The sequence below is a fragment of the Oncorhynchus kisutch genome, unplaced genomic scaffold (genome assembly GCF_002021735.2).
Source record: "Oncorhynchus kisutch isolate 150728-3 unplaced genomic scaffold, Okis_V2 scaffold3990, whole genome shotgun sequence".
In the NCBI taxonomy this organism is placed as follows: domain Eukaryota; kingdom Metazoa; phylum Chordata; class Actinopteri; order Salmoniformes; family Salmonidae; genus Oncorhynchus; species Oncorhynchus kisutch.
This window is the reverse complement of record NW_022265935.1, coordinates 82501-105225: the sequence shown is the minus strand read 5'-3', so window position 1 is coordinate 105225 and position 22725 is coordinate 82501. Positions and strand designations below refer to the sequence as shown.

Here is a 22725-nt window from a genome sequence, read left to right as displayed (position 1 = left end):
AGACAGACAGAGAGACAGACGAGACGAGAGAGAGAGACGAGAGAGAGACGAGAGACAGAGGAGAGAGACTAACTTGCTATAGTCAAGCTTACCAGGTAGGAAGCTCCTGTGTAAGAGAGACAGAGAGAGAGGACAAGAGAGAGAGACAGAGGAGAGACAGAGAAGAGGAGACAGAGGAGTAGAGACCAGAGAGAGAGAGACGAGAGAGAGACAGAGAGAAGAGACAAGAGAATGAGAGAGACAGAGGAGAGAGACAGAGAGAGAGAAGTGAGAGAGAGAGAGAGAGACAGAGAGACTAACTTGCTGTAGTCAAGCTACCAGTAGGAGGCTCCTTGACAGAGAGACAGAGAGAGAGACAGAGAGAGACAGAGAGACAGAGAGAGACAGAGAGAGAGAGGACAGAGAGAGACAGAGAGAGAGACTAACTTGCTGTAGTCAAGCTACCAGTAGGAGGCTCCTGCGTATCTCTTCATACTCTGGTAGATTCCTTTCTTCTTCCTCTTCTTCACGTGCTCCACCAGCTCCAACACGTTCATCCCTACCCCGTCAGGCATGTGTACGGACACCTCTTCCTGGGGACAAGGGTCCTCGTCCGGGTGTGACGCGCCGCAGAGAGACGGCGGGGGGTTGAGGGTGGCGTGGGAGAGACTTCTGAGGGAGAGGAGGCACCCCATCTACCTCATCCTCTTCCTCCTCTCCTTCCCGATCTTCCTCGTTCGCTGTTCCGCCGTCGAGGGTTTCTGACCCGACACTCATCGTAATTCCTACTACTTTGTGATGGAGGGGTGTGTCCGGGGGCGTGTCCGACTGGGGAGGGGGCTGGCGACCATTCACGCTGTTAGCATTGGGGCTAGCGCCGCTAACAACCCCAACAACGTTATTAACCCCCAAACCCTGCCTTCACCCCGTAGTTACGGGCAGAACCGTTCCAATGTTGGGGATTCCTCTGTGGTCCAGAGCTCTGGGGGCTGTTCTGGGCCCGGCCTCGAGTCCTGCCGTTCCCTGTACCACAGTGGACGTGTGGGTTAGCATTACTGTCGTCGTAGCAGTTGGAATTAGCCGTAGCCGCTAACGCTAGCTCGGAGGCTAACTGCAGCGGCGAATCTGAGTGGGAGTCTATGGAGGTTTGCGTAGCGGCTAACGTAGCGGCGGCGTTAGCGTTGTGTGGCTCCAGGCTGTACGAGAGCAACAGGCTGCCCACGCAGTCGTGTGTGTCGTGCGGGTGTGTGCTCGCGTCGCCTGGGGCGGCGTGTGTGTTGACGCAGGACTGTATCCAGGCAACGTGGCTATACCGGGAGGTTCCGTCCAGGTGTTCCGGAAGAGAAGAGACTGGGATGTAATTGGACAGTTCGTGGGCCTTCACTGTACACACCTGGGGAGGGAGAGAGAGGGAGACTGTTACGTACACACACACACACACGAGAGACATGGTATCGCACCAACACAGTGACCATCTCAACACACACACACACGGTCGTACCCTCTCTCTCAGCTTCTCACGTACGAAGAGTCTGAGGACGGCGAAGGGAGCTCTGAACCAGAGAGGAGACGACACGATGAACACACACTTCAGACGCGCTGGGAACGCACCCTAGGAGAGACACACACACACACACACAGGTAACGAGTGAATGGAAAAAGAGAGAAAAAGACAAGAGGGGAAGAAAGAAGGAGAGAGAGGATGATGAAGAGGAGAGGAAGAGAGGAAGATGAAGAGAGGAGAGGAAGAGAGGAAGATGAAGAGAGGAGAGGAAGAGAGGAGAGGAAGAGAGGATGATGAAGAGGAGAGGAAGTACTACTATAGACCAGAGCCCTATTCCCTATATAGTGGCACTACTATAGACCAGGGCCCTATTCCCTATATAGTGAACTACTATAGACCAGAGCCCTATTCCCTATATAGTGGTACTACTATAGATCAGAGCCCTATTCCCTATATAGTGGTACTACTATAGACCAGAGCCTTATTCCCTATATAGTACACTACTATAGACCAGAGCCCTATTCCCTATATAGTGGTACTACTATAGACCAGAGCCCTATTCCCTATATATTACACTAATTTAGACCAGAGCCCTATTCCCTATATAGTACGCTACTATAGACCAGAGCCCTATTCCCTATATAGTGGTACTACTATAGACCAGAGCCCTATTCCCTATATAGTGGTACTACTATAGACCAGAGCCCTATTCCCTATATAGTGGTACTACTATAGACCAGAGCCCTATTCCCTATATAGTGGTACTACTATAGACCAGAGCCCTATTCCCTATATAGTGGTACTACTATAGACCAGAGCCCTATTCCCTATATAGTGGTACTACTATAGACCAGAGCCCTATTCCCTATATAGTGGTACTACTTGTGACCAGGGCCCTATTCCCTATATAGTGAACTACTAGTGACCAGAGCCCTATTCCCTATATAGTGGTACTACTATAGACCAGAGCCCTATTCCCAATATAGTACACTACTAGTGACCATAGCCCTATTCCCTATATAGTGCACTACTTAAGACCAGGACCCTATTCCCTATATAGTGGTACTACTATAGACCAGAGCCCATAGCCCTATTCCCTATATAGTGCACTACTTAAGACCAGGACCCTATTCCCTATATAGTGGTACTACTATAGACCAGAGCCCTATTCCCTATATAGTGCACTACTAGTGACCAGGACCCTATTCCCTATATAGTGCACTACTAATGACCAGAGTAATGTACTATATAAGGTATGATGCATCGAGGACATTGACTGGGTTCTGGTAACACGGCCCATTGACTGGGTTCTGGTAACACGGCCCATTGACTGGGTTCTGGTAACACGGCCCATTGACTGGGTTCTGGTAACACGGCCCATTGACTGGGTTCTGGTAACACGGCCCATTGACTGGGTTCTGGTAACACGGCCCATTGACTGGGTTCTGGTAACACGGCCCATTGACTGGGTTCTGGTAACACGGCCCATTGACCGGGTTCTGGTCTATGGGCCGGGTTCTGGGACAGGGAGTCATTTGGGACAGGGCGTCATTTGGGACAGGGAGTCATTTGCGACAGGGAGTCATTTGCGACAGGGAGTCATTTGCGACAGGGAGTCATTTGGGACACAGGCGGTGTGTTACCTTGAGGAGGTCGAGGATCTTGACACAGAGCTCATAGTCAAAGTTCCCATAGCTGGAGTTGGTCATGTCATAGATGAATATTAAACCATCTCTCTGGGTGTCAACACTGGAGAGAGGAAGGGAGGGAGAGAGGAAGGGAGGGAGAGAGGGGGAGGTGAGTTATCTGTTATGTACATAAAAGGATTGAGAGGTGAAGGAGAGAGGGACAGAATAGGACTAATTAAGGAGAGAGAGAATAGGACTAATTAAGGAGAGAGGGACAGAATAGGACTAATTAAGGAGAGAGAGAATAGGACTAATTAAGGAGAGAGGGAGAGAGAGAACAGGACTAATTAAGGAGAGAGAGAATAGGACTAATTAAGGAGAGAGAGGACTAATAAAGGAGAGAGAGGACTAATAAAGGAGAGAGAGGACTAATAAAGGAGAGAGAGGACTAATTAAGGAGAGAGGAAGAGGACTAATTAAGGAGGGAGAGAGAATAGGACTAATTAAGGAGAGAGAGAGAATAGGACTAATTAAGGAGAGAGAATAGGACTAATTAAGGAGAGAGAGAGAGAATAGGACTAATTAAGGAGGAAGAATAGGACTAATTAAGGAGGAAGAATAGGACTAATTAAGGAGGAAGAATAGGACTAATTAAGGAGGAAGAATAGGACTAATTAAGGAGGGAGAATAGGACTAATTAAGGAGGGAGAATAGGACTAATTAAGGGGGGAGAAGAGGACTAATTAAGGAGAGAGGAAGAGGACTAATTAAGGAGAGAGGAAGAGGACTAATTAAGGAGAGAGGAAGAGGACTAATTAAGGAGAGAGGAAGAGGACTAATTAAGGAGAGAGAGAGAATAGGACTAATTAAGGAGAGAGAGAGAATAGGACTAATTAAGGAGAGAGAATAGGACTAATTAAAGAGAGAAAATAGGACTAATTAAGGAGAGAGAATAGGACTAATTAAGGAGAGAGAGAGACAATAGGATAATTAAGGAGAGAGAGGGAAAATATGACTAATTAAGGAGAGAGGGAAATATGACTAATTAAGGAGGGAGAAGAGGACTATTAAGGAGGGAGAAGAGGACTAATTAAGGAGGGAGAAGAGGACTAATTAAGGAGGGAGAAGAGGACTAATTAAGGAGAGAGGAAGAGGACTAATTAAGGAGAGAGGAAGAGGACTAATTAAGGAGAGAGGAAGAGGACTAATTAAGGAGAGAGGAAGAGGACTAATTAAGGAGAGAGGAAGAGGACTAATTAAGGAGAGAGGAAGAGGACTAATTAAGGAGAGAGGAAGAGACTAATTAAGGAGAGAGGAAGAGGGACTAATTAAGGAGAGAGGAAGAGGCTAATTAAGGCGAGAGGAAGAGGACTAATTAGGAGAGGAAGAGGACTAATTAAGGAGAAGAGAGGACTAATTAAGGAGAGAGGAAGAGGACTAATTAGGAGAGAGGAAGAGGACTAATTAAGGAGAGAGGAAGAGGACTAATTAAGGAGAGAGGAAGAGGACTAATTAAGGAGAGAGGAAGAGGACTATTAAGGAGAGAGGAAGAGGACTGATTAAGGAGAGAGAGAGGACTGATTAAGGAGAGAGGAAGAGGACTGATTAAGGAGAGAGGAAGAGGACTGATTAAGGAGAGGGGAAGAGGACTAATTAAGGAGAGAGAGAGAGAATGGGACTAATTAAGGAGAGAGAATAGGACTAATTAAGGAGAGAGAATAGGACTAATTAAGGAGAGAGGAAGAGGACTAATTAAGGAGAGAGGAAGAGGACTAATTAAGGAGAGAGGAAGAGGACTAAATTAAGGAGAGAGGAAGAGGACTAATTAAGGAGAGAGGAAGAGGACTAATTAAGGAGAAGAGGAAGAGGACTGATTAAGGAGAGGGGAAGAGGACTAATTAAGGAGAGAGAGAATGGGACTAATTAAGGAGAGGAAATAGGACTAATTAAGGAGAGAGAATAGGACTAATTAAGGAGAGAGAATAGGGACTAATTAAGGAGAGAGAATAGGACTAATTAAGGAGAGAGAATAGGACCAATTAAGCGAGAGAGAGAGAGAGAGAATAGGACTAATTAAGGAGAGAGGAAGAGAATAGGACTAATTAAGGAGAGAGAGAGAATAGGACTAATTAAGGAGGAGAGCGAGAATAGGACTAATTAAGAGGGGAGAGCGAGAGATCGAGAATAGGACTAATTAAGGAGAGAGGGAGAATAGGACTAATTAAGGAGAGAGGGAGAATAGGATAATTAAGGGAGAGGGAGAAATAGGACTAATTAAGGAGAGGGAGAATAGGACTAATTAGGAGAGAGGGAGAATAGGACTAATTAAGGAGAGAGGGAGAATAGGACTAATTAAGGAGAGAGAGAGATAATAGGACTAATTAAGGAGAGAGAGAGATGAGAGAGAGAATAGGACTAATTAAGGAGAGAGAGAGAATAGGACTAATTTAAGGAGAGAGAATAGGACTAATTAAGGAGAGGAAATAGGACTAATTAAGGAGAAGAGAATAGGACTAATTAAGGAGAGAGGGAGAATATGACTAATTAAGGAGGAAGAATAGGACTAATTAAGGAGGGAGATAGGACAAATTAAGGAGGGAGAATGAGGACTAATTAAGGAGGGAGAATAGGACTAATTAAGGGGGGAGAAGAGGACTAATTAAGGAGAGGAATGAAGAGGACTAATTAAGGAGAGAGGAATAGGACTAATAAGGAGAGAGAATAGGACCAATTAAGGAGAGAACAATAGGGACTAATTAAGGAGATAGAATAGGATATTAAGGAGAGAGAGAGAGAGAATAGGACTAATTAAGGAGGAGAGGGAGAATATGACTAATTAAGGAGGAAGAATAGGACTAATTAAGGAGGGAGAATAGGATAATTAAGGAGGGAGAATAGGACTATTAAGGAGGGAGAAGAGGGACCAAATAAGGAGAGAGAATAGGACTAATTAAGGAGGAGGGAATATGACTATTAAGGAGGAAGAATAGGACTAATTAAGGAGGGAGAATAGGACTAATTAAGGAGGGAGGGAAGAGGACTAATTAAGGAGAGAGGAAGAGGACTAATTAAGAGAGAGGAAGAGGACTAATTAGATGAGAGGAAGAGGAACTAATTAAGGAGAGAGAATAGGACAATTAAGGAGAGAAAATAGGACTAATTAAGGAGAGAGAATAGACTAATTAAGGAGAGAGAGAGAGAATAGGACTAATTAAGGAGAGAGGGAGATATGACTAATTAAGGAGGAAGAATAGGACTAATTAAGGAGGAGAATAGGACTAATTAAGGAGTGGAGAATAGGACTAATTAAGGAGGGAGAAGAGGACAAATTAAGGAGAGAGGGAGAATATGACTAATTAAGGAGAAGATAGGACTATTAAGGAGGAGGAGAGGACTAATTAAGGAGGGAGGAAGAGGGACTAATTAAGGAGAGAGGAAAGAGGACTAATTAAGGAGAGAGGAAGAGGACTAATTAAGGAGAGAGGAAGAGGACTAATTAAGGAAGAGAGGAAGAGGACTAATTAGGAGAGAGAAGAGGACTAATTAAGGAGAGAGGAAGAGGACTAATTAAGGAGAGAGGAAGAGGACTAATTAAGGAGGAGAGGAAGAGGACTAATTAAGGAGAGAGGAAGAGGACTAATTAAGGAGAGAGGAAGAGGACTAATTAAGGAGAGAGGAAGAGGACTAATTAAGGAGAGAGGAAGAGGACTAATTAAGGAGAGAGGAAGAGGACTAATTAAGGAGAGAGGAAGAGGGACTAATTAAGGCGAGAGGAGAGGATAATTAGGAGAGAGGAAGAGGACTAATTAAGGAGAGAGGAAGAGGACAATTAAGGAGAGAGGAAGAGGACTAATTAAGGAGAGAGGAAGAGGACTAATTAAGGAGACGAGGAAGAGGACTAATTAAGGAGAGAGGAAGAGGACATAGGACTAATTCAGGAGGGAGAATAGGACTAATTAAGGAGGGAGAAGAGGACAAATTAAGGAGAGAGAATAGGACTAATTAAGGAGAGAGGAAGAGGACTAATTAAGGAGAGAGGGAAGAGGACTAATTAAGGAGAGAGGAAGAGGACTAATTAAGGAGAGAGGAAGAGGACTAATTAAGGAGAGAGGAAGAGGACTAATTAAGGAGAGAGGAAGAGGACTAATTAAGGAGAGAGGAAGAGGACTAATTAAGGAGAGAGGAAGAGGACTAATTAAGGAGAGAGGAAGAGGACTAATTAAGGAGAGAGGAAGAGGACTAATTAAGGAGAGAGGAAGAGGACTAATTAAGGAGAGAGGAAAGAGGACTAATTAAGGAGAGAGGAAGAGGACTGATTAAGGAGAGAGGAAGAGGACTGATTAAGGAGAGAGGAAGAGGACTGATTAAGGAGAGGGGAAGAGGACTAATTAGGAGAGGGGAAGAGGACTAATTAAGGAGAGAGAGAATAGGACTAATTAAGGAGAGAGAATAGGACTAATTAAGGAGAGAGAATAGGACTAATTAAGGAGAGAGAATAGGACTAATTAAGGAGAGAGAATAGGACTAATTAAGGAGAGAGAGAGAATAGGACTAATTAAGGAGAGAGAGAGAAAGGACTAATTAAGGAAGAGAGAGAATAGGACCTAATTAAGGAGAGGGAGAATAGGACTAATTAAGGAGGGAGGGAGAATAGGACTAATAAAGGAGGGAGGGAGAATAGGACTAATTAAGGAAAGGAGGGAGAGAATAGGACTAATTAAGGGAGGAGAATAGGACTAATTAAGGAGAGAGGAAGAAGGACTAATTAAGGAGAGAGGAAGAGGATAATTAAGGAGAGAGGGAAGAGGACTAATTAAGGAGAGAGGAAGAGGACTAATTAAGGAGAGAGGAAGAGGACTAATTAAGGAGAGAGGAAGAGGACTAATTAAGGAGAGAGAATAGGACTAATTAAGGAGAGAGAATAGGACTAATAAGGAGAGAGAATAGGACTAATTAAGGAGAGAGAGAAGAATAGGACTAATTAAGGAGAGAGAGAATAGGACTAATTAAGGAGAGAAGAGAATAGGACTAATTAAGGGAGAAGAGAGAATAGGACTAATTAAGGAGAGAGAGAGAATAGGACTAATTAAGAGAGAGAGAGAATAGGACTAATTAGGGAGAGAGAGAGAATAGACCTAATTAGGGAGAGAGAGAGAATAGGACTAATTAAGGAGGAAGAATAGGACTAATTAAGGAGGAAGAATAGGACTAATTTAAGGAGGAAGGAATAGGACTAATTAAGGAGGAAGAATAGGACTAATTAAGGAGGGAGAATAGAACTAATTAAGGAGAGAGGAAGAGGACTAATTAAGGAGAGGAAGAGGACTAATTAAGGAAGAGAGGAAGAGGACTAATTAAGGAGAGAGGAAGAGGACTAATTAAGGAGAGAGGAAGAGGACTAATTAAGGAGAGAGGAAGAGGACTAATTAAGAGAGAGAGGAAGAGGACTAATTAAGGAGAGAGGAGAGACTAATTAAGGAGAGAGGAAGAGGACTAATTAAGGAGAGAGGAAGAGGACTAATTAAGGAGAGAGAATAGGACTAAATTGAGAGAGAGAGTAGGACTAATTAAGGAGAGAGAGAGTAGGACTAATTAAGGAGAGAGAGATAGGACCATTAAGAAGAGAGAGAGAATAGGACTAATTAAGGAGAGAGAGAGAGAGAGAATATGACTAATTAAGGAGAGAGAGAGAGTAGGACTAATTAAGGAGAGAGAGAAGAGTAGGACTAATTAAGGAGAGAGAGAGAAGACTAATTAAGGAGAGAGAGAGAGAGAATAGGACTCTTAAGGATAGAGGGAGAGACTAGGACTAATTAAGGAGAGAGAGAGAGAATAGGACTAATTAAGGAGAGAGAGAGAGAATAGGACTAATTAAGGAGAGAGAGAGAGAATAGGACTAATTAAGGAGAGAGAGAGAGAATAGGACTAATTATGGAGAGAGAGAAAGGACTAATTAAGGAAAGAGGAAGAGAATAGGACTAATTAAGGAGAGAGAGAGAATAGGACTAATTAAGGAGAGAGAGAGAATAGGACTAATTAAGGAGAGAGAGAGAGAGAGAGAAGGACTAATTAAGGAGAGAGAGAGAGAGACTAGGACTAATTAAGGATAGAGAGAGAGACTAGGACTAATTAAGGAGAGAGAGAGAATAGGACTAATTAAGGAGAGAGAGAGAGTAGGACTAATTAAGGAGAGAGAGAGAGGACTAATTAAGGAGAGAGAGAGATATGACTAATTAAGGAGAGAGAGAGAGAGAATAGGACTAATTAAGGAGAGAGAGAGAATAGGACTAATTAAGGAGAGAGGGAGAGAATATGACTAATTAAGGAGAGAGGGAGAGAATAGGACTAATTAAGGAGAGAGAGAGAGAATAGGACTATTAAGGAGAGAGAGAGAGTAGGACTAATTAAGGAGAGAGAGAGAGAGAGGACTAATTAAGGAGAGAGAGTAGGACTAATTAAGGAGAGAGAGAGAGTAGGACTAATTAAGGAAAGAGAGAGTAGGACTAATTAAGGAGAGAGAGAGAGAGAAGGACTAATTAAGGAGAGAGAGAGTAGGACTAATTAAGGAGAGAGAGAATAGGACCAATTAAGGAGAGAGAGAGAGAATAGGACTAATTAAGGAGAGAGAAAGAGAATAGGACTAATTAAGAGAGAGAGAGCGAGAATAGGACTAATTAAGGAGAGAGCGAGAATAGGACTAATTAAGGAGAGAGCGAGAATAGGGACTAATTAAGGAGAGAGCGAGAATAGGAACTAATTAAGGAGAGAGCGAGAATAGGACTAATTAAGGAGAGAGCGAGAATAGGACTAATTAAGGAGAGAGGGAGAATAGGACTAATTAAGGAGAGGGAGAATAGGACTAATTAAGGAGAGAGGGAGAATAGGACTAATTAAGGAGAGAGGGAGAATAGGACAAATTAAGGAGAGAGAGAGAATAGGACAAATTAAGGAGAGAGAGAATAGGACTAATTAAGGAGAGAGAGAGAATAGGACTAATTAAGGAGAGAGAGAGAATAGGACAAATTAAGGAGAGAGAGAAAAGGACTAATTAAGGAGAGAGAGAGAATAGGACTAATTAAGGAGAGAGAGAGAATAGGACTAATTAAGGAGAGAGAGAAATAAAAGAGAGAATTAATGTATTGCAGGGGGGGGTTACCTCTCGATGGCTTTGTCCAGCTGAAAGATGATGGCCTGCAGCACAGCCCTATGGGTAGTGACGTCAGAGCGGTGGAGACGAGCGGTGAACAGAGCCAGAGCAGCACCCTTAGCATCACGACCAGGCTGAAACACACAGAGCTTTACTGTAAAACACAGCATTCTAGCAAACCTTTACCTAGTCCTCATGACCTTTACTGTAAACACAGCATTCTAGCAAACCTTTACTGTAAACACAACAGACCGCATTCTAGCAGATCTTTATTTTACAGAGCTCCTGAACTTTACTGTAAACACAACAGACACTATTCTAGTAGATCTTTACTTAGTCCTCATGAACTTTACTGTAAACAGAACAGACCGCATTCTAGTAAACCTTTACTTAGTCCTCATGACCTTTACTGTAAACACAACAGACACTATTCTAGTAGATCTTTACTTAGTCCTCATGACCTTTACTGTAAACACAACAGACACTATTCTAGTAGATCTTTACTTAGTCCTCATGAACTTTACTGTAAACACAACAGACCGCATTCTAGCAAACCTTTACTGTAAACACAACAGACCGCATTCTAGCAGATCTTTATTTTACAGAGCTCCTGAACTTTACTGTAAACACAACAGACCGCATTCTAGTAAACCTTTACTTAGTCCTCATGACCTTTACTGTAAACACAACAGACAGCATTTTCTACCTCTTCTCACATCCTCCCTCTTCACTTCAGTCTTTCTATCTCTCCCCTTTCCCTCGCTCCCTCCCTCCTCCTCCTCCTCCTCAATTCCTCCCCTCTTCACACTCTCTCCCTCTCTCTCTCTTTCTATCTCTCCCCCCTCCTCCTCACTCCCTCCCTCCCTCCCCCTTCTCGGTCTAATTGGTGAGGGTTTGTTCAGACAGCCCCATTCATCATAAGACAAACCCTCAGAGGGGAAAGAAGAGGAGAGAGAGAAGAAGGAGTCAGACGGGAGGGCGAGAGGGCCTGCTGCCTGTCAGCTCAACTCTTCTCCTCTTTTTCCTCCTTCTTCTGCTCATAGACGTCCGTTTTTCCAGGGAGAGAATGTAAGACACATTAGTTGGGTTATTAACAAGCGGCCTCTGTTCCTGTCACTGTTGTCAGACACACACACAAACGACTTGAGGGAGGGGAGCTCCAAAAATGGAGGCCAAGAGGCCAAAAATGACCCGAGAGAAACAGAATCCCCTGGCAAACTGACGCTGTTCAGTCTACAGGTTAAATTGCCCCCATTGTATGTTCTTTAGTCGTCTTCTTTATCCAACACAACTATCACTATGCTCACAGTCCACAGAGACTATTCTGACAGGGATTTCTCTCCTGCTGCTCCTCTGCTGATGTCTGCTGGAGTAAAACGTGTGTTTTCATCAGCCCCATTCAGTCAGCCCCCATTCAGTCAGCCCCCATTCAGTCAGCAACCATTCAGTCAGCCCCCATTCAGTCAGCCCCCATTCAGTCAGCCCCCATTCAGTCAGCCCCCATTCAGTCAGCCCCCATTCAGTCAGCCCCCATTCAGTCAGCAACCATTCAGTCAGCAACCATTCAGTCAGCAACCATTCAGTCAGCAACCATTCAGTCAGCAACCATTCAGTCAGCAACCATTCAGTCAGCAACCATTCAGTCAGCAACCATTCAGTCAGCAACCATTCAGTCAGCAACCATTCAGTCAGCAACCATTCAGTCAGCCCACATTCAGTCAGCCCACATTCAGTCAGCCCCCATTCAGTCAGCAACCATTCAGTCAGCCCCCATTCAGTCAGCCCCCATTCAGTCAGCCCCCATTCAGTCAGCCCCCATTCTAAATACAATCGTGTGTTAAAAACTGTTTTGGCGCAAAGATTAAAAAGAGCAACTACTTTAATTTCTCAACTGGTAATTGAAGCTCGCCCTCCCATTCAGGTACGGGCAACCAGCTCCCCTCCCATTCAGGTACGGGCAACCAGCTCCCCTCCCATTCAGGTACGGGCAACCAGCTCCCCTCCCACTCAGGTACGGGCAACCAGCCCCCCTCCCACTCAGGTACGGGCAACCAGCTCCCCTCCCATTCAGGTAGGGGCAACCAGCTCCCCTCCCATTCAGGTACGGGCAACCAGCTCCCCTCCCATTCAGGTACGGGCAACCAGCTCCCCTCCCATTCAGGTACGGGCAACCAGCTCCCCTCCCACTCAGGTACGGGCAACCAGCCCCCCTCCCACTCAGGTACGGGCAACCAGCTCCCCTCCCATTCAGGTAGGGGCAACCAGCTCCCCTCCCATTCAGGTACGGGCAACCAGCTCCCCTCCCATTCAGGTACGGGCAACCAGCTCCCCTCCCATTCAGGTACGGGCAACCAGCTCCCCTCCCATTCAGGTAGGGGCAACCAGCTCCCCTCCCATTCAGGTAGGGGCAACCAGCTCCCCTCCCATTCAGGTACGGGCAACCAGCTCCCCTCCCATTCAGGTACGGGCAACCAGCTCCCCTCCCATTCAGGTACGGGCAACCAGCTCCCCTCCCATTCAGGTACGGGCAACCAGCTCCCCTCCCATTCAGGTACGGGCAACCAGCTCCCCTCCCATTCAGGTACGGGCAACCAGCTCCCTCCCATTCAGGTAGGGCAACCAGCTCCCCTCCCACTCAGGTACGGGCAACCAGCCCCCCTCCCACTCAGGTACGGGCAACCAGCTCCCCTCCCATTCAGGTAGGGGCAACCAGCTCCCCTCCCATTCAGGTAGGGGCAACCAGCTCCCCTCCCATTCAGATACGGGCAACCAGCTCCCCTCCCATTCAGGTAGGGGCAACCAGCTCCCCTCCCATTCAGGTAGGGGCAACCAGCTCCCCTCCCATTCAGGTACGGGCAACCAGCTCCCCTCCCATTCAGGTACGGGCAACCAGCTCCCCTCCCATTCAGGTACGGGCAACCAGCTCCCCTCCCATTCAGGTACGGGCAACCAGCTCCCCTCCCATTCAGATACGGGCAACCAGCTCCCCTCCCATTCAGGTACGGGCAACCAGCTCCCCTCCCATTCAGGTACGGCAACCAGCTCCCCTCCTATTCAGGTAGGGGCAACCAGCTCCCATCCCATTCAGATATGGGCAACCAGCCCTCCTCCCATTCAGGTACGGGCAACCAGCTGCCCTCCCACTCAGGTACGGGCAACCAGACCTCCTCCCACTCAGGTACGGGCAACCAGCTCCCCTTCCACTCAGGTACGGGCAACCAGCTCCCCTCCCACTCAGGTACGGGCAACCAGCCCTCCTCCCACTCAGGTACGGGCAACCAGCTCCCCTCCCATTCAGGTAGGGGCAACCAGCTCCCCTCCCATTCAGGTAGGGGTAACCAGCTCCCCTCCCACTCAGGTAGGGGCAACCAGCTCCCCTCCCCTCCCACTCAGGTAGGGGCAACCAGCTCCCCTCCCACTCAGGTAGGGGCAACCAGCTCCCCTCCCACTCAGGTAGGGGCAACCAGCTCCCCTCCCATTCAGGTAGGGGCAACCAGCTCCCCTCCCATTCAGGTAGGGGCAACCAGCTCCCCTCCCCTCCCATTCAGGTAGGGGCAACCAGCTCCCCTCCCCTCCCATTCAGGTAGGGGAAACCAGCTCCCCTCCCCTCCCATTCAGGTAGGGGCAACCAGCTCCCCTCCCCTCCCATTCAGGTAGGGGCAACCAGCTCCCCTCCCCTCCCACTCAGGTACGGGCAACCAGCTCCCCTCCCCTCCCACTCAGGTACGGGCAACCAGCTCCCCACCCACTCAGGTACGGGCAACCAGCTCCCTCCCATTCAGGTAGGGGCAACCAGCTCCCCTCCCATTCAGGTAGGGGCAACCAGCTCCCCTCCCACTCAGGTAGGGGAAACCAGCTCCCCTCCCCTCCCACTCAGGTATGGGCAACCAGCTCCCCTCCCACTCAGGTAGGGGAAACCAGCTCCCCTCCCCTCCCACTCAGGTAGTGGCAACCAGCTCCCCTCCCCTCCCACTCAGGTAGGGGCAACCAGCTCCCCTCCCATTCAGGTAGGGGCAACCAGCTCCCCTCCCACTCAGGTAGGGGCAACCAGCTCCCCTCCCACTCAGGTAGGGGCAACCAGCTCCCCTCCCACTCAGGTAGGGGCAACCAGCTCCCCTCCCCTCCCATTCAGGTAGGGGCAACCAGCTCCCCTCCCCTCCCCTCCCACTCAGGTAGGGGCAACCAGCTCCCCTCCCCTCCCACTCAGGTAGGGGCAACCAGCTCCCCTCCCATTCAGGTAGGGGCAACCAGCTCCCCTCCCATTCAGGTAGGGGCAACCAGCTCCCCTCCCCTCCCATTCAGGTAGGGGCAACCAGCTCCCCTCCCCTCCCATTCAGGTAGGGGCAACCAGCTCCCCTCCCCTCCCATTCAGGTAGGGGCAACCAGCTCCCCTCCCCTCCCATTCAGGTAGGGGCAACCAGCTCCCCTCCCCTCCCATTCAGGTAGGGGCAACCAGCTCAGCTCCCCTCCCATTCAGGTAGGGGCAACCAGCTCAGCTCCCCTCCCCTCCCATTCAGGTAGGGGCAACCAGCTCAGCTCCCCTCCCCTCCCATTCAGGTAGGGGCAACCAGCTCCCCTCCCCTCCCATTCAGGTAGGGGCAACCATCTCCCCTCCCCTCCCATTCAGGTAGGGGCAACCAGCTCCCCTCCCCTCCCATTCAGGTAGGGGCAACCAGCTCCCCTCCCCTCCCATTCAGGTAGGGGCAACCAGCTCCCCTCCCATTCAGGTAGGGGCAACCATCTCCCCTCCCCTCCCATTCAGGTAGGGGCAACCAGCTCCCCTCCCCTCCCACTCAGGTAGGGGCAACCAGCTCCCCTCCCATTCAGGTAGGGGCAACCAGCTCCCCTCCCATTCAGGTAGGGGCAACCAGCTCCCCTCCCCTCCCATTCAGGTAGGGGCAACCAGCTCCCCTCCCCTCCCATTCAGGTAGGGGCAACCAGCTCCCCTCCCCTCCCATTCAGGTAGGGGCAACCAGCTCCCCTCCCCTCCCATTCAGGTAGGGGCAACCAGCTCAGCTCCCCTCCCCTCCCATTCAGGTAGGGGCAACCAGCTCAGCTCCCCTCCCCTCCCATTCAGGTAGGGGCAACCAGCTCCCCTCCCCTCCCATTCAGGTAGGGGCAACCATCTCCCCTCCCCTCCCATTCAGGTAGGGGCAACCAGCTCCCCTCCCCTCCCATTCAGGTAGGTGCAACCAGCTCCCCTCCCACTCAGGTACGGGCAACCAGCTCCCCTCCCACTCAGGTACGGGCAACCAGCTCCCCTCCCACTCAGGTACGGGCAACCAGCTCCCCTCCCACTCAGGTACGGGCAACCAGCTCCCCTCCCACTCAGATACGGACAACCAGCTCCCCTCCCACTCAGGTACGGGCAACCAGCTCCCCTCCCATTCAGGTAGGGGCAACCAGCTCCCCTCCCACTCAGGTACGGGCAACCAGCTCCCCTCCCACTCAGGTACGGGCAACCAGCCCTCCTCCCATTCAGGTAGGGGCAACCAGCTCCCCTCCCATTCAGATACGGGCAACCAGCCCTCCTCCCATTCAGGTACGGGCAACCAGCTCCCCTCCCATTCAGGTAGGGGCAACCAGCTCCCCTCCCATTCAGGTAGGGGCAACCAGCTCCCCTCCCCTTCAGGTACGGGCAACCAGCTCCCCTCCCCTCCCATTCAGGTACGGGCAACCAGCCCTCCCTCCCCTCCCATTCAGGTAGGGGCAACCAGCCCTCCTCCCATTCAGGTAGGGGCAACCAGCTCCCCTCCCACTCAGGAAGGGCAAACAGCTCCCCTCCCACTCAGGTACGGGCAAACAGCTCCCCTCCCACTCAGGTACGGGCAAACAGCTCCCCTCCCACTCAGGTACGGGCAAACAGCTCCCCTCCCACTCAGGTACGGGCAAACAGCTCCCCTCCCACTCAGGTACGGGCAAACAGCTCCCCTCCCACTCAGGTACAGGCAACCAGCTCCCCTCCCCTCCCATTCAGGTAGGGGAAACCAGCTCCCCTCCCACTCAGGTACGGGCAACCAGCTCCCCTCCCATTCAGATACGGGCAACCAGCTCCCCTCCCCTCCCATTCAGGTACGGGCAACCAGCTCCCCTCCCCTCCCATTCAGGTACGGGCAACCAGCTCCCCTCCCATTCAGGTAAGGCAACCAGCTCCCCTCCCATTCAGGTACGGGCAACCAGCTCCCCTCCACTCAGGTAGGGGCAACCAGCTCCCCTCCCACTCAGGTAGGGGCAACCAGCTCCCCTCCCACTCAGGTACGGGCAACCAGCTCCCCACCCACTCAGGTAGGGGCAACCAGCTCCCCTCCCACTCAGGTAGGGGCAACCAGCTCCCCTCCCATTCAGGTAGGGGCAACCAGCTCCCCTCCCACTCAGGTAGGGGCAACCAGCTCCCCTCCCACTCAGGTAGGGGCAACCAGCTCCCCTCCCACTCAGGTAGGGGCAACCAGCTCCCCTCCCACTCAGGTAGGGGCAACCAGCTCCCCTCCCACTCAGGTAGGGGCAACCAGCTCCCCTCCCACTCAGGTAGGGGCAACCAGCTCCCCTCCCACTCAGGTAGGGGCAACCAGCTCCCCTCCCACTCAGGTAGGGGCAACCAGCTCCCCTCCCACTCAGGTAGGGGCAACCAGCTCCCCTCCCACTCAGGTAGGGGCAACCAGCTCCCCTCCCACTCAGGTAGGGGCAACCAGCTCCCCTCCCACTCAGGTAGGGGCAACCAGCTCCCCTCCCATTCAGGTAGGGGCAACCAGCTCCCCTCCCATTCAGGTAGGGGCAACCAGCTCCCCTCTCATTCAGGTACGGGCAACCAGCTCCCTCCCCTCCCATTCAGGTACGGGCAACCAGCTCCCCTCCCACTCAGGTACGGGCAACCAGCTCCCCACCCACTCAGGTACGGGCAACCAGCTCCCCACCCACTCAGGTACGGGCAACCAGCTCCCCTCCCACTCAGGTACGGGCAACCAGCTCCCCTCCCACCACCTTACAGCTGGAGGCAGAAGGCATTGTGAAAACATACATCAGACCGTTCCTACCGCTCTGTGGACAGTTATGATTCCCACGTGGATTTGAGTTAAAACAGTTTCATTTCAGTGATTTTGCCGTCGTTAGTAGTTCATAGTTCAATTAAAACATTGAAATGCTTTTGGCAAGAAGACGGAGGAGGATTTCCCCCTAATAACCCTGTTGACATGGACACATCTGAAATCAGACTGCATGATGGGACTTTTAATAAATGCAGAAAATAGTCTGGTCTAAATAGGCGATCTAACTGTTATTTCTGAGTTTGGACATATAACGTTTGTATGTGAAAACGACTTCTCAGACGCATTCATTCAGTTGATCCCAACTCACTTCACTGGTGATGATGAGGGAGACTAACACGGCTGGTGATGAAGAGGGAGACTAACACGGCTGGTGATGAAGAGGGAGACTAACACGGCTGGTGATGAAGAGAGAGACTAACATGGCTGGTGATGAAGAGGGAGACTGACACGGCTGGTGATGAAGAGGGAGACTAACATGGCTGAAGGGGGAGACTAACACTGCTGAAGAGGGAGACTAACACGGCTGGTGATGAAGAGGGAGACTAACACGGCTGGTGATGAAGAGGGAGACTAACATGGCTGAAGAGTTGAAGAGCTGAACACGGCAAGTTCAAATCCCCGAGCTGACAAGGTACAAATCTTTCCTTCTGCCCCTGAACAGGCAGTTAACCCCACTGTTCCTAGACCAGTTAACCCCACTGTTCCTAGACCAGTTAACCCCACTGTTCCTAGACCAGTTAACCCCACTGTTCCTAGACCAGTTAACCCCACTGTTCCTAGACCAGTTAACCCCACTGTTCCTAGACCAGTTAACCCCACTGTTCCTAGACCAGTTAACCCCACTGTTCCTAGACCAGTTAACCCCACTGTTCCTAGACCAGTTAACCCCACTGTTCCTAGACCAGTTAACCCCACTGTTCCTAGACCAGTTAACCCCACTGTTCCTAGACCAGTTAACCCCACTGTTCCTAGACCAGTTAACCCCACTGTTCCTAGACCAGTTAACCCCACTGTTCCTAGACCAGTTAACCCCACTGTTCCTAGACCAGTTAACCCCACTGTTCCTAGACCAGTTAACCCCACTGTTCCTAGACCAGTTAACCCACTGTTCCTAGACCAGTTAACCCACTGTTCCTAGACCAGTTAACCCACTGTTCCTAGACCAGCTAACCCACTGTTCCTAGACCAGTTAACCCACTGTTCCTAGACCAGTTAACCCACTGTTCCTAGACCAGTTAACCCACTGTTCCTAGACCAGTTAACCCACTGTTCCTAGACCAGTTAACCCATTGTTCCTAGACCAGTTAACCCACTGTTCCTAGACCAGTTAACCCACTGTTCCTAGACCAGTTAACCCACTGTTCCTAGACCAGTTAACCCACTGTTCCTAGACCAGTTAACTCACTGTTCCTAGACCAGTTAACCCACTGTCCCTAGACCAGTTAACCCATTGTTCCTAGACCAGTTAACCTACTGTTCCTAGACCAGTTAAGCCATTGTTCCTAGACCAGCTAACCCCACTGTTCCTAGACCAGCTAACCCACTGTTCCTAGACCAGTTAACCCACTGTCCCTAGACCAGTTAACCCACTGTTCCTAGACCAGTTAACCCCACTGTCCCTAGACCAGTTAACCCACTGTCCCTAGACCAGTTAACCCACTGTCCCTAGACCAGTTAACCCACTGTTCCTAGACCAGTTAACCCACTGTTCCTAGACCAGTTAACCCCACTGTTCCTAGACCAGTTAACCCACTGTTCCTAGACCAGTTAACCCACTGTCCCTAGACCAGTTAACCCACTGTTTCCTAGACCAGTTAACCCCACTGTTTCCTAGACCAGTTAACCCCACTGTTCCTAGACCAGTTAACCCCACTGTTCCTAGACCAGTTAACCCCACTGTTCCTAGACCAGTTAACCCCACTGTTCCTAGACCAGTTAAACCCCACTGTCCTAGACCAGTTAACCCACTGTCCCTAGACCAGTTAACCCACTGTTCCTAGACCAGTTAACCCACTGTTCCTAGACCAGTTAACCCACTGTCCCTAGACCAGTTAACCCCACTGTTCCTAGACCAGTTAACCCACTGTTCCTAGACCAGTTAACCCACTGTTCCTAGACCAGTTAACCCACTGTTCCTAGACCAGTTAACCCACGTTCCTAGACCAGACCAGTTAACCCACTGTTCCTAGACCAGTTAACCCACTGTTCCTAGACCAGTTAACCCACTGTTTCCTAGACCAGTTAACCCACTGTTCCTAGACCAGTTAACCCACTGTTCCTAGACCAGTTAACCCACTGTTCCTAGACCAGTTAACCCACTGTTCCTAGACCAGTTAACCCACTGTTCTAGACCAGTTACCCACTGTTCCTAGACCAGTTAACCCCACTGTTCCTAGACCAGTTAACCCACTGTTCCTAGACCAGTTAACCCACTGTTCCTAGACAGTTAACCCACTGTTCCTAGACCAGTTAACCCACTGTTCCTAGACCAGTTAACCCACTGTTCCTAGACCAGTTAACCCACTGTTTCCTAGACCAGTTAACCCACTGTTCCTAGACCAGTTAACCCACTGTTCCTAGACCAGTTAACCCACTGTTCCTAGACCAGTTAACCCACTGTTCCTAGACCAGTTAACCCACTGTTCCTAGACAGTTAACCCACTGTTCCTAGACCAGTTAACCCACTGTTCCTAGACCAGTTAACCCCACTTTCCTACCAGTTAACCACTGTTCCCTAGACCATTAACCCACTGTTCCTAGACCAGTTAACCCACTGTTCCTAGACCAGTTAACCCACTGTTCCTAGACCAGTTAACCCCACTGTCCCTAGACCAGTTTACCCACTGTTCCTAGACCAGTTAACCCCACTGTTCCTAGACCAGTTAAACCCCACTGTTCCTAGACAGTTTAACCCACTGTTCCTAGAGACCAGTTAACCCCTGTTCCTAGACCAGTTAACCCACTGTTCCTAGACCAGTTAACCCACTGTTCCTAGACCAGTTAACCCACTGTTCCTAGACCAGTTAACCCACTGTTCCTAGACCAGTTAACCTACTGTTCCTAGACCAGTTAACCCACTGTTCCTAGACCAGTTAACCCACTGTTCCTAGACCAGTTAACCCACTGTTCCTAGACCAGTTAACCCACTGTTCCTAGACCAGTTAACCCACTGTTCCTAGGCCAGCTTAACCCACTGTTCCTAGACAGTTAACCCACTGTTCCTAGACCCAGTTAACCCACTGTTCCTAGGCCAGTTAACACCACTGTTCCTAGACCAGTTAACCCACTGTTCCTAGACCAGTTAACCCCACTGTTCCTAGACCAGTTAACCCACTGTTCCTAGACCAGTTAACCCACTGTTCCTAGACCAGTTAACCCACTGTTCCTAGACCAGTTACCCACTGTTCCTAGACCAGTTAACCCCACTGTTCCTAGACCAGTTAACCCACTGTTCCTAGACCAGTTAACCCCTGTTCCTAGACCAGTTAACCCACTGTTCCTAGACCAGTTAACCCACTGTTCCTAGACCAGTTAACCCACTGTTCCTAGACCAGTTAACCCACTGTCCTAGACCAGTTAACCCACTGTTCCTAGACCAGTTAACCCACTGTTCCTAGACCAGTTAACCCACTGTTCCTAGACCAGTTAACCCACTGTTCCTAGACCAGTTAACCCACTGTTCCTAGACCAGTTAACCCACTGTCCCTAGACCAGCTCAACCCACTGTTCCTAACCAGTTAACCCACTGTTCCTAACCAGTTAACCCACTGTTCTAGACCAGTTAACCCACTGTCCCTAGACCAGTAACCCACTGTTCCTAGACCAGTTAACCCACTGTTCCTAGACCAGTTAACCCACTGTTCCTAGACCAGTTAACCCACTGTTCCTAGACCAGTTAACCCACTGTTCCTCAGACCAGTTAACCCACTGTTCCTAGACCAGTTAAACCCACTGTCCCTAGACCAGCTAACCCACTGTTCCTAGACCAGTTAACCCACTGTTCCTAGACCAGTTAACCCACTGTTCCTAGACCAGTTACCCACTGTCCCTAGACCAGTTAACCCACTGTTCCTAGACCAGTTAACCCACTGTTCCTAGACCAGTTAAACACCACTGTTCCTAGACCAGTTACCACTGTTCCTAGACCAGTTAACCCACTGTTCCTAGGACCAGTTAACCCACTGTCCTAGACCAGTTAACCCACTGTTCCTAGACCAGTTAACCCACTGCTCCTAACCAGTTAAACCACTGTTCCTAGACCAGTTAACCCACTGTTCCTAGACCAGTTAACCCACTGTTCCTAGACCAGTTAACCCACTGTTCCTAGACCAGTTAACCCACTGTTCCTAGACCAGTTAACCCACTGTTCCTAGACCAGTTAACCCACTGTTCCACTGTTCCTAGACCAGTTTACCCACTGTTCCTAGACCAGTTTACCCACTGTTCCACTGTTCCTAGACCAGTTTACCCACTGTTCCTAGACCAGTTAACCCCACTGTTCTAGACCAGTTAACCCACTGTTCCTAGACCAGTTAACCCACTGTTCCTAGACCAGTTAACCCACTGTTCCTAGGCCGTCATTGAAATACAAATTTGTTCTTAACTTGACTAGTTAAATAAAGGTAAAATAAATGTTTAAAAATTATTACTGTGCATGTAAACATATTGAAAAATAACCATTTTTTGGTTTCTCTAAAATCATTGTCACCATGGTTAATCATAAAAATCTGAATTAAAATGACAAAAAATCTAAGTTATAATTCAACGAAATGTGAGATCACCAGCCTCTATCATGTGACCACATTGACACGCATCTATTGGCGGGTAAAGAAATGAGCTCATGGAACCCACAGCCTATTGGCCAATACTGCAGTAGGCCCTTCTATGGAACACACAGCCTATTGGCCAATGCTGCAGTAAACCCTTCTATGGAACACACAGCCTATTGGCCAATGCTGCAGTAAACCCTTCTATGGAACACACAGCCTATTGGCCAATGCTGCAGTAGGCCCTTCTATGGAACACACAGCCTATTGGCCAATGCTGCAGTAGGCCCTTCTATGGAACACACAGCCTATTGGCCAATGCTGCAGTAAACCCTTCTATGGAACACACAGCCTATTGGCCAATGCTGCAGTAAACCCTTCTATGGAACACACAGCCTATTGGCCAATGCTGCAGTAGGCCCTTCTATGGAACACACAGCCTATTGGCCAATGCTGCAGTAGGCCCTGGTCTTTCACACCGAGGAGCTGTGATTATCGAGGGGGGGGAGATTATTAGAAAGATTTTTCAAATAGCTTACTGTGAAGAACTATAGTTTTAATATATTACCATTCGCAATGGAGGTACAACATTTTTTAAAAACACTTTCCTACATTTCCACGCAGCAGGCCAGTAACTTCTATTCGTGTTCAGGCATGT

At 49.3% G+C, this 22725-nt stretch overlaps 1 protein-coding gene across 1 annotated transcript in view; it reads right to left on the bottom strand.

The window, feature by feature from the left end:
* LOC109885385 (tyrosine-protein phosphatase non-receptor type 9-like) overlaps positions 1-22725 on the bottom strand; it is a 45641-nt gene that overhangs the window by 15454 nt on the left and 7462 nt on the right. The window contains exons 4-10 of the mRNA XM_031821531.1: positions 10268-10392; positions 3127-3232; positions 1481-1591; positions 886-1372; positions 746-807; positions 445-572; positions 93-106 (exon numbers count right to left, since the gene is read on the bottom strand). Of these exons, the coding sequence (XP_031677391.1) occupies positions 93-106; positions 445-572; positions 746-807; positions 886-1372; positions 1481-1591; positions 3127-3232; positions 10268-10392 (1033 nt within the window). The remainder of the gene's footprint in view (positions 1-92; positions 107-444; positions 573-745; positions 808-885; positions 1373-1480; positions 1592-3126; positions 3233-10267; positions 10393-22725) is intronic.